At 48.6% G+C, this 10,204-nt stretch overlaps 2 protein-coding genes across 4 annotated transcripts; one reads left to right on the forward strand and one right to left on the reverse strand.

The window, feature by feature from the left end:
• The first annotated feature begins 1,084 nt into the window (after positions 1 to 1,084).
• LOC119319646 (glucan endo-1,3-beta-glucosidase 4-like) lies at positions 1,085 to 6,161 on the forward strand. The gene is made up of 5 exons (XM_037594091.1): positions 1,085 to 1,246; positions 2,639 to 2,777; positions 4,340 to 5,278; positions 5,387 to 5,414; positions 5,515 to 6,161. Exons 2-5 carry the CDS (start codon positions 2,699 to 2,701, stop codon positions 6,011 to 6,013), a joined length of 1,545 nt encoding a protein of 514 aa, XP_037449988.1. The 5' UTR covers positions 1,085 to 1,246; positions 2,639 to 2,698; the 3' UTR covers positions 6,014 to 6,161.
• On the reverse strand, positions 6,090 to 9,450 carry LOC119319647 (putative pentatricopeptide repeat-containing protein At1g53330). Of its 3 annotated transcripts, none has more exons than XM_037594094.1 (4): positions 7,894 to 9,450; positions 7,707 to 7,779; positions 7,445 to 7,576; positions 6,292 to 6,420 (listed from the first exon to the last, which is right to left on the reverse strand). In XM_037594094.1, exon 1 carries the CDS (start codon positions 9,413 to 9,415, stop codon positions 8,024 to 8,026), a length of 1,392 nt encoding a protein of 463 aa, XP_037449991.1. In that variant the 5' UTR covers positions 9,416 to 9,450; the 3' UTR covers positions 6,292 to 6,420; positions 7,445 to 7,576; positions 7,707 to 7,779; positions 7,894 to 8,023. The 3 variants fall into 3 exon arrangements, with proteins under 3 accessions (XP_037449989.1, XP_037449991.1, XP_037449990.1); XM_037594093.1 differs by having other exon boundaries at positions 6,309 to 6,420; positions 7,131 to 7,576; XM_037594092.1 differs by having other exon boundaries at positions 6,090 to 7,576.
• Between the last annotated feature and the right edge of the window lie 754 nt (positions 9,451 to 10,204).

Consider the following 10,204-nt stretch of genomic DNA (forward strand, 5'->3'; position numbering starts at 1 on the left):
AACCAAAGTGAGGACGCACGAAGCACTTGATCCCCGTCGACGGCGCCGCAAGACATATCCGATCCTAAAGGCAGAAATATGGAATTTCCTGCATGCTTTTAGCCCGTCTCTTTTCTTGGTGCAACCAGACGGAAAACCTTAGCGCCGATGACCCCGAAAAGCAGCGGCGGTGTGCATGAGGATATCCACGAGTTAGCGTCACCGGACGGCGAAAGTGAGCAAGTAAGCTGGGATTGGCACGCAGGAGCTAGCTAGCCATGATAATTAATCAACGACATATGCCATGCTTTGGTAAAGAATCGGCGTCAGATAAAGGAGAGATGATAGGGATCATTCGGAGGAGGCATGTGGATGGCTCACCTGCTCGTGATTCGGCACGGCCGGTTTGACAAACCCATCTGTCTGGTTTCGCACGGCCGTTGCGGTAGGCTCTCCTACCGTCGGAACTAGGATTCGTAGTTGCACCCGACAGCACACGTCCACGTAAAACTCAACTTGGGTTTCTCACCCAACATGGTCGTTTCGTTAGGCGGGACTCGATCGATCGTGTGTAGGGGCTCACACGGCTGGATTACTAGTGATCATACGCGGTGTGGATTCAGTTAACTTTGAGCTGTGGTTAAAATTAAGCCATGCAGTTACATTCAGTACGGTGTGGCGAGTGCCTGTGCCTACGCTTTCCTCGCGTCAGCGCTGCAAGCTGAAGCAAAACTCTTGGTCAAACTTACTGAAGTAGTACAAGGCATCTAAAATAGGAACGTGCATGATGAAACAGCAGTGTCAATCTTTCGTCGCCACCCACACGTGCATGAAACAAAATGCAAAGCACACACGTTCGTTCCACGGACAAAATGACGGAGCACAACACACATACACACACAAGCAAGAAAATATATATCTCTCTCTCTCTCCCTCCTTTAATTTGGTCCTTTGTGGTGCAGCGAAAGAAAAAATGGCCAGCCACACACGAGTCGGCAAGCCAGGCACTTTCTCTCGCATGCAGCCGCGCCGTTGAGCGGCCGCCACTCACAGTCAGGTGATTACCTAGCTAGTGCGCATATAAATAGGCCCTGAGGCCTCTCCCGCTAGCCGCGGACTGCAGGCTCCAGGACACAGCAGGAGGATCCATCCATCCAGAGGTACGTCTAGTTAGGCGTCAAGCTCTCGTGTCAACACAAAGGCTACCTTTAGTTTCGTCCAGGAGAAGCACAAGCAAGCAAACTCTAGCTTCTTGCGGCCAGTTGAGGTATGTATGGCCGTCGTCGTCAGTTCTTTCTGCCACTGAACTTGCTCTTGCTAAATTCTCTAGCTACCTCGTTCCGTACGTGCTCTCCTTTTACCCCTTGGCCTGGATGGGTAAATGAAGTAGTGCCTTTGCCCCTTTTGATTTCAATACATACATCCATCCTTGTGTTGGTTCTGGGGTTATATCTATGGGGAGCGTACGTAGAATCTTCGTGTTTGATTGATTCCTCTTCCTGCTCTTTTAGTTATTAGTTTGGTCTTCTCACAAGTTCAACCAGTACAAATTACCTCATCAGCATGCATGCTCACTTTGTTGCTGCTTCCATTCAACCGCCCGCTTCCACATGCATGCAGATATATAGAAAGAGTAGAATGCCCGGTTGCTGCTTTGTTTTGTACTCCCTCCGGTCCTTTTTACTCTGCACATTGGATTTGCCGAAAGCCAAACTTTGCTAAGTTTGACCAAATTTATATTAGAAATTATTAGCATCTATAATATGTAATAAATATAATATGAAAATATATTTCAAGATGAATCTAATGATATTGGTGTTGTTATGTGAATGTCTATAATTTTTTGTATAAACTTGGTCAAAGTTGGATAAGATTGACTTCGGTCAAACCTAATATGCAGAGTAAAAAGGACCGGAGGGAGTACTAATATATGAACAACCACCCAAGCATGCATATGTAGTTAAGCAACAGGGTACCCACAGCTTAACGTGCGGTGACATTTCTTCTTCCATGGAGCATATATACCTCAGCTAGGAGCAAAAAAATACAAGGAAGCTAAACCAGTGTTCATGAAAAACTGGAGCATACCTTGTTAGTTAGGAGCAAAATCCATTCCGGTCGCTATAGCTAAACTAGGTACTCCAACTCATCAAGTATAGTCACTTGTTAGGATACTAGTGTTAGGTGTCTCCGTTTACCCACCAAAATGAATTGTGGACTATGCATGCAAATGCAATGCAATCGTGGCCCTGCCAGATGTCGACACTTGCCTTGGATGGAACGGTTGTTGATCAGTTGCTGTCACAAGAGTAGTGACCAAAGTGTTGCGGGAGCATATCCTGGTCCATGTTCTCCTCAATTAACTACTTTCTTCTTCTTTCTCGGTGGCGTTTCCTGTTATAGGACTACTAGTACAGTCTTGTTGGTGACCGGCCATCTGGATTCTGGAAGCACCATGAATAAGCTCATATAATGCGTCAGGCCCGCAGCATATGGTTATGCCCCATGTTTGCCGGAAAATAATAAGATTAGCACTATTCCCACCGATTCCAATTTTGCCGGCTTTCCTTCCAACTGGACTGAAACACCTGTCGACAAAATAGCAAAATTTTGACAGTTTGTATGCATGTGTACATATTCTGACATGTGCTGCCTTCAGGGTTCAAGGAGCTGCAGTGTCTGCATCGTTGCTTCGCTAGCTCGCAGGAGAAATTAAAGAATGTTGCGCGAGAGATGGCAGTGGCAGGGATGCATTTTCATTCTCGTCCTGCTTCTTCTCTCCAACACATCAGCGTCAGGTATGTACTATATTAAGCCTGTGCTCCGGCCGGTTTCAGTGCCCGTACTGTCGCACGGGTTCCATTCTCGCTTGCTTTCTGTCCTCCGAGCTAGATTCGTTACTTAACTCACATACATTCATTCCCGTACCTAGAGAGAGCATCGCAGAAAGAAAGAAAGTGTGCAGCAGCACAAAGGGACTTTAAATTAAGCTGCGATGCGATGCGATGCCTGTGCGTTTTCTTTCAAGACTCTTGTCTTGTTGAGTTGAGCAACACAAGCAAAAGCAAAAGCAGACGTGACACAACACGCGTCCAAGCTCAGGACTCGTGTTTAATAAGAAACTGAATGATGCGCCTGTCCTACCTACCTAACTATCTTATATTCTCGATCAGTGTTTCTCTTTGACACATGTAAAAGCCTTACCTTCAGGCTTCAGTTATCCTGATATTTTTTTACTCAAGCACTCAACAGACTGAACCCCAGGCCATGCGTGGCTGTAAGAGCATCTCTTGTCGAACCCTCGAAACCGCTTAGCTCTTTCAAAAAATTGTTTTGAAGAGTTAAACCGGACCTAGCCGAACCCTTATCCGGTTTATAACTCTTTTAAAAAATTAAGCGGTGCATCGGCTGGCACTTATATTTCAGTGGCTGCAACCGAGTCGTCAGGGGTCACCACCGCTGAATCAACATGGGGGGCCATCGTCGGATCGGCGTTGTGACTGGGAGAGGGCCACGCAGCCGCCCCGTGTTGGCGGAGCAGGCGGCTCACGCCTATGACATGACGGCGGTCCGCCTCCTTGTAGCCGAGGAAGATAAATTTACCCCTCGGCAGCAGCCCCGTCCAAAAATTCATCGCCGTCTATCCCCAAGTGATCTACGTACCACTGCGAGTTGCCGGAGAATCAAGGGCCTTCGAGAAGATCGACGAGGCCTACATAGCCGACCTCCGAGCGAATCATGCCGAGTTTGTCGCCGACGAGCTTCGGATCCACGATTTTCCGTCCAGTGACTCCAAATCCTGCTCCGGTAGTGGACAGGGAGAAAATCCTGTCCGAAGAAGATTAAGTTATTTAGTTTAGTGTGCTAGTGGTAGTTTTATTTTGTTCGAAACGAGTAGTTTAAGTTCATGCATGTTATGCAATGTATTGAAATAAATATATGTGGAAAAAGTTTCAAGGAGCTAAATTAAAAAAATTGGCCAGGAACTGTTCTTTTAAGTCCTCCAATATAAGAAGTTACCACTTAAAACCATTTGAGGGGCTAAAAATTTAAAGGGCAATGCTAGACCTACGTAAGGTCTGTTGTGTGTTTTACATAAACAATATTGCGGAGAAAGATTATTGGGTCGGTTAGAGGGAAGGGGCCCACCCCGTTAAAATCAGGGGGCCGAGAGGTTTATAGTATGGAAAATTACGTAGGCCTTAATAGGTGTAAGATTATTGAAATTTAAATTATTAGGGATCGACTAGAGAAGCTCAGATCCAATGATGAAGATGTGGTCAAACAAGAAAAAAATCTAAGCAGACCAGGCAATTACTGACAACTGAAACTCAACTTTACCTTCATGCATGATGGACAGGCACTTCTCTGGAGGAGAAGGACAACACGATCCTCCCGTCAAATTCTCCATCAGACTTCGCGAGAATCCTGCAATCTAAGCAGACCAGGCAAGCGCGGGTGTGCAGCGGAGAAGACCACCGGCTGCTGCGCTCCCTCGCCAACACCGGAGCGGAGGTCATGGTCACCATCCCCAACTCACATCTGCAGCACATGGCCGAGTTCCAGGAGGAGGCCCGGCTCTGGGTCGCCGCCAACGTGGCGCCGTTCCTCCCGGCGACCATGATCACGCACATCCTGGCGGGAGGCGACGCCCTGTCGTCCGTTTCCCCCGGGGACGCCGCCTACTCGCTGGTCCCCGCCATGCTGAACCTCCACGCCGCCCTCGTCGCCGCCGGACTTGACGGCCGCGTCAGGGTGTCTACCACGCTCTCCGCGGTGCCACTCGCCCCGTCTTGGTCCGCCGGCATCGCCGGGCGTGTCCTGCGGTTCCTGGGGGAGACCGGCTCGCCATTGTTCCTCCTCAAAGCTCACGCGTCTGAGGCCACCGCAGAAGCCAAAGTCGGCAACTCATACGCCGCGATGCGGGCGCTGGGCTTCTCCAGCATCCCGCTGATCACGGCGGAGTCGGCGGAGCTCGGTCTCACTGGGGCGCTGGTGTACCACAGCTACTTGTATGGCCGTCGTCCTGGCGGTGGCGGGAGGCGGTCGCTGGCGACAGGGACGTTCTGCGTGGCGCTCCAGAACGCAGACCCGACGGCCCTGCAGGCAGGCCTGAGCTGGGCGTGCGGGCAGGGCCAGGCCGACTGCTCCGCAGTGCAGCCCGGAGGGGCTTGCTACAAGCAGAACAACGTGGCGGCGCTGGCCTCCTACGCCTACAATGACTACTACCAGAAGAGCGCCAGCACCGGCGCCACCTGCTCCTTCAACGGCACCGCCACCACTACTGCCACTGATCCCAGTAAGCACCAACAAGAACCATTTCGATGCATAACCTTCTGTCCTGTACCACCATGGATGGCTGGCTGTTCTTGTTCTCTGATTCTTTCATGTTAATTGCTCATTGCAGGTTCAGGATCGTGCATCTTCGCAGGAAGGTGAGCACAGTTTCCCGTGATACCTGAAATAGTCAGCGCTCCCGCTCCTGCTCCCAGATTATTTCACAAATCTGACACGGTACCAATTTCATGCTTGCAGCACGATGGCAGGAGGCTCCACCTCTAACTCGAGCGTGCCAAGTGCCAGCCCTCCGACGAGCCTGGGCGCCCCTCCGTCAGACAATCTCACTCCTCCAGTCAGCTCAAGCCCTCCGTCCGACTTTGGCCCCCCGGCAGCCGACACGGCCCCTCCGACGAGCCTGGGCGCCCCTCCGTCAGATGATCTCACTCCTCCAGTCGGCTCAAGCCCTCCGTCCGACTTTGGCCCCCCGGCAGCCGACACGGCCCCTCCGACGAGCTTTGACGCTCCTGCAGGTGGCTTCGGACCACCGTCTGGCTTCGGTCCCCCGTCTGTGTTCGGCAGCCCGCCATCGACGTTTGGCCCGCCTGGGAGCTTAAACGGGAGCGGGAGCTTCGGGCCGAGCAGCACCCTCGAGCCTTACGGCGTCGGGTGCCGCCATGTCACCTCCTTGGCTGTCTCCACCCTTCTCTCCGCCATTGTTCTCGCCCTTCTTTGCGCGTCACCCGATCTAATGTAAATTTTCCGAGTGTGAATTTGGATTAGCTATACAGAGCTAACACTGTCGTTAGCTATTACTATTACATCGTATGTTCTTGGTCTTGTAGATGTCAGATTCAATGTTTAGGAATCGTATCGTATGTATATATATATATATGATTTGCAGAGTATTTGGCATTGCACTTGAGAATAACCTGGGTACATACCTGGGTAGTTAGCCTGACATGTTTTGGATTGGGAATAGTTTCAGTTCGCTTGTGAAAAAAAAGGAGCTTCGGCGCGATGACTTTAGACATGCAACTTCTGAACCGACTGGCCATTTCTCTTCCCCGGATGAAGTCAACTTTCAGAGTTCAAACCGTGTCTCCAGCGTCCTCTGGATGGTCGGCAGCAACCGCATTGTTGAAACAAAAGTGTTATAAGGAGCTGAAAAGCAACAAGCTAATGATTACCAAACTTACTAGTTTACATCAGGATGATTGCTCCAAGCAAGTTTCCGATAGGCTGGAACAGGACATGTTCTTAGAACCAACACAGAAAGAAAAATTTACAGGTGTGTTCAGAGTATTGCTTACCAACCTCATATTTCCATTAATACGAAATACTAAACAAGTGAAAGAATCAGCTAATGAGTTGATGAAAGTGACATTAAAAGCATTCATTTGAGTCCAAACAAAATGGCCCTAGAGGTCATGGCATACTTTGCACCAAAGACTAATGATCCAATTACATGCTAATGGTGCAGGATATTACTTTACCATTTACCAATGATACATACCTTAATACAGTACTGATTTTATTTTACATGTAGATTGTATATGAATAAAAGAGAATCAAAATTGGAAGTTGGAAATCAACTATGAAAGGTTTGCATATCCGATAATCATAAGAATTTATATGGGGAACAGCAGGATAACTAAGAAAAATGGTTTAAACTGGAGTGAAACAAAACTTGATCTGGTTCTATGCCAAACAAATACTCCCTAGTGTAGTGTCAAAAACGCTCTTATATTATGGGACGGAGGCAGAAGTTCACTTTTTATGTGAGCAAGTGCTAGATTTTTATTCAACGGATGGAGGTTGTTGGACTACAGGCAGGAAAAAAAAAATACTAAACTAGACATTAACCGGCGAACCTCCTTCCAAGCAGAAACTTCTTCCTAGATGTATGCAATCAAGGAGAAGAGTGCTCCCCTTGCCTGAAGACTCAGTCTATTTCTTTCTAGCCATATCAACAACAAAAATCAGAAGCTTTGAGGTTTTCTGTCCTTCAGGAAATTGTGTTCAGGAAATCTGGCCCTAAAAAAACAACCTTCATGATGACACCAGGGTTTTCAAAGATAAACAGGAGAGACTGTCCAGTCCAGGCTCCGGCTGCGAACTACTGCTAACAGAGCTGATTCTGTGTGGCACAGAGCGCAGGAGATGGACGTGGTAAACATATACTCACTACATCTGTTTCCAACTGAATACTTCAGTTTTGAAAGGCGAAAAATTGATAAGATAGCCATAGGACTGTTGCACTTGTCAAGTCTTTTCCCCAATATCTTTACTCTTTCTGGCATTTGCTAATTCTTGTAACCTGTGGAAAAGTCAAAGGGTATTTAGAAGAGCACAATGTCACTTGTGATTCAATAACAGAGCAATATGTAAAAAACAACATTATCTTCATAAGCATATCAGTATTCAGAGAATCTTAAGAAACCATATACCTTTTATGTTTTTATAACCTTGTATGAAGTATTTTTATCGCCAATATACTCTCATCTGCACACTACATCCACCCTGCATCAAATGCACATCTATTATTAATAATGAACTCAATCTTAATATTTCATCTATCTTTGGTCCTGTCCTGCTGATCAATAACATTAACAGAACTTCAAGGTAAGAACCAACCTGAATTGCGTAGGAAAACCTGATAGGTAGCCTTGGCTAGCAATACAACATAGTGGTAGCTTAGTAGATAAAACAGCACAATCATACTTTCAAAACAACAACCAGGTTAATCAAGTATCCAGAGACCCAGTCAAGTGAATCTTAAACTATTCAGATGTTTCTCTGTCATAAGCTCTGCAGGGTCATTCAGCGCACTGGTGACAGCTTTCTCCCATGCACTTGACTCTAGAGCATTCACCTTCGCCAGACGGCATAACACTGACTCTAGCAACACTGCATCCCCTTCCCTCTCAATTCCCTGAATGAACTTGGTCGCACCATCCTTGCTTGGCGCAAAACCCTTAAAGGTCATCTCATCCAAAACCTGATCTGCTTCATGAAATGCCCCAGCAACACACATGCCATCAAAGAGCATTCTGTACGTCACCACATCAGGAGGGCAGCCCCTTCTAGGCATATCCTCAACCAACTCATTTGCATCCTGCCACCGCCCCAACTTGCACAGCCCAGCAACCAACGTGTTATAACTCACTACATCTGCCTTGCACCCGCTGTTCTGCATGTCATCAAGCACCGCGAACGCAGCATCCAAATCGCCCTCATCCTCACAGAAACCTGCGATCATCGCATTGTGCACCACTCTATCAGCCTGAATGTCCCTACCCTTCATCTCTTCCAGCAAACCAACCACTTCCCCTTTCCGGCCACCCCTAAACAACGCCCTAACCAAGGTCGCATAAATGGCGGGATCCAGCACAAGATCTGCGTCGGCCACCATCTCCTCTTTGAACCTAACCGCCTTGTCCACATCCCCCCTCTGACAGAGCCCCTTCATCAAGCTGGCATACACATGAGCATTTGGCCTCACATTGTACTGCTCAGCCATGGCGTCCTTCACGTCGAACGCCTCCTCGAGACGACCACAATCGCAAAACGCGGCAACCAGGGTGCCAAACGTGACGACGGTCGGGGCGATCCGCCGCTGCAGCATTTCGTCGAACAGGAGGCGGACGTGGTCGACCGAGCCACCAGACGCCGCAGCCGCGCGGATGAGGATGTTGTAGGTGCACGCGTCCGGAGGGATGGCGGCGTCCCGGCAAACAGAGAGGAGCTCGGCGAGGGGCGTGCTGCAGACGGCGAGGGCGTGCAGGAGGGCGTTGAGGGCGCGGGTGGTGCGGGGGCCGGGGAAGGCGGGGTGGGCGAAGGCGCGGCGGGCGGCGGCGGGGAGGCGGGCGCGGCCGTAGGCGGATATGACGCAGCGGAGCAGGGGCTCGCGAGGCTGGAGGGAGGAGGCGCGGAGGCTGGAGAGGAGGGACTCCATGGCCGGGAAGTGCCGCGCGGCGGCGAGCTTGGAGATGATGAGGTCGTAGCAGCGAAGGGAGTAGCGGAACGGGGTGGAAACAGGGGTGGTCGGCGGGCTGAGGAAGAGGCGGAGCGCGGCGGAGGGGTCGCGCTCGCGTCGGAGCGCTGCGGCGAGGTGGTACGACGAGAACTTGGTGCCGGCCATGGCGGCGTTCGGCATCTCTCCCGAACTGCTAAGGAATTTTGGAGGGGCTATTGGCCTGGTCAGAAATACAGTACAAGTTTTTCAACATGACGGCCGGATATTCAATTTGGCTCTAGGAGCATGCTCCTGCGTGTCGAAAATGGATTTTACAAAATTTGAATAAAAAATAGATATGCTCATTGTCACACCCAAATGGTACATGCGAATTTGCAGGTGGAAAATTTAAGCATTTTGACATGTAAAAAAAATCGAACACCAAATGTTACCTCGAAAATTTAAGCACATTTACCACACTAATATGAACATCTAAATTTTTTCAAAAGTTTATTTTTCTTACTATTTATTTTGATTTTACTGTTCATCAGGGAGCATATGACAAAAATCCGTGTCTGGCAGCGTGTACCTATGCTATTTCGTCTTTTCTTTTGAAAAATGTTTGTGCCCGACCGACTGGCCGAAACTTCAGCCGGTGGCATGTGAGCCACGGGATCGAGGCTCACCATACATCTCGCAACATCCCCCGCCCACCTTATCTTCTTTCTCTCTCTATCTTCTTGTCCCGATTTCGGGACGTCTGGAATGCGAATCCACTGCGGATTTTCTGTCTTGTAATTCAAAACAGATACATCATGTAGTGTAAATGCTCGTTTCTTATTTGAAAACTATTCATCGTATATTTTAAAATCTTAATTGCGTAATTAAAAATGTGATGTATTTTAAAAATATTTGTCTCTGATTAGAAATTTGTTAATTGCATAATTTCGAAATGCTTATATTTTATTTAAAAATTGTTATTCATGCACT

Source organism: Triticum dicoccoides, chromosome 6A, assembly GCF_002162155.2.
Source record: "Triticum dicoccoides isolate Atlit2015 ecotype Zavitan chromosome 6A, WEW_v2.0, whole genome shotgun sequence".
NCBI lineage: Eukaryota > Viridiplantae > Streptophyta > Magnoliopsida > Poales > Poaceae > Triticum > Triticum dicoccoides.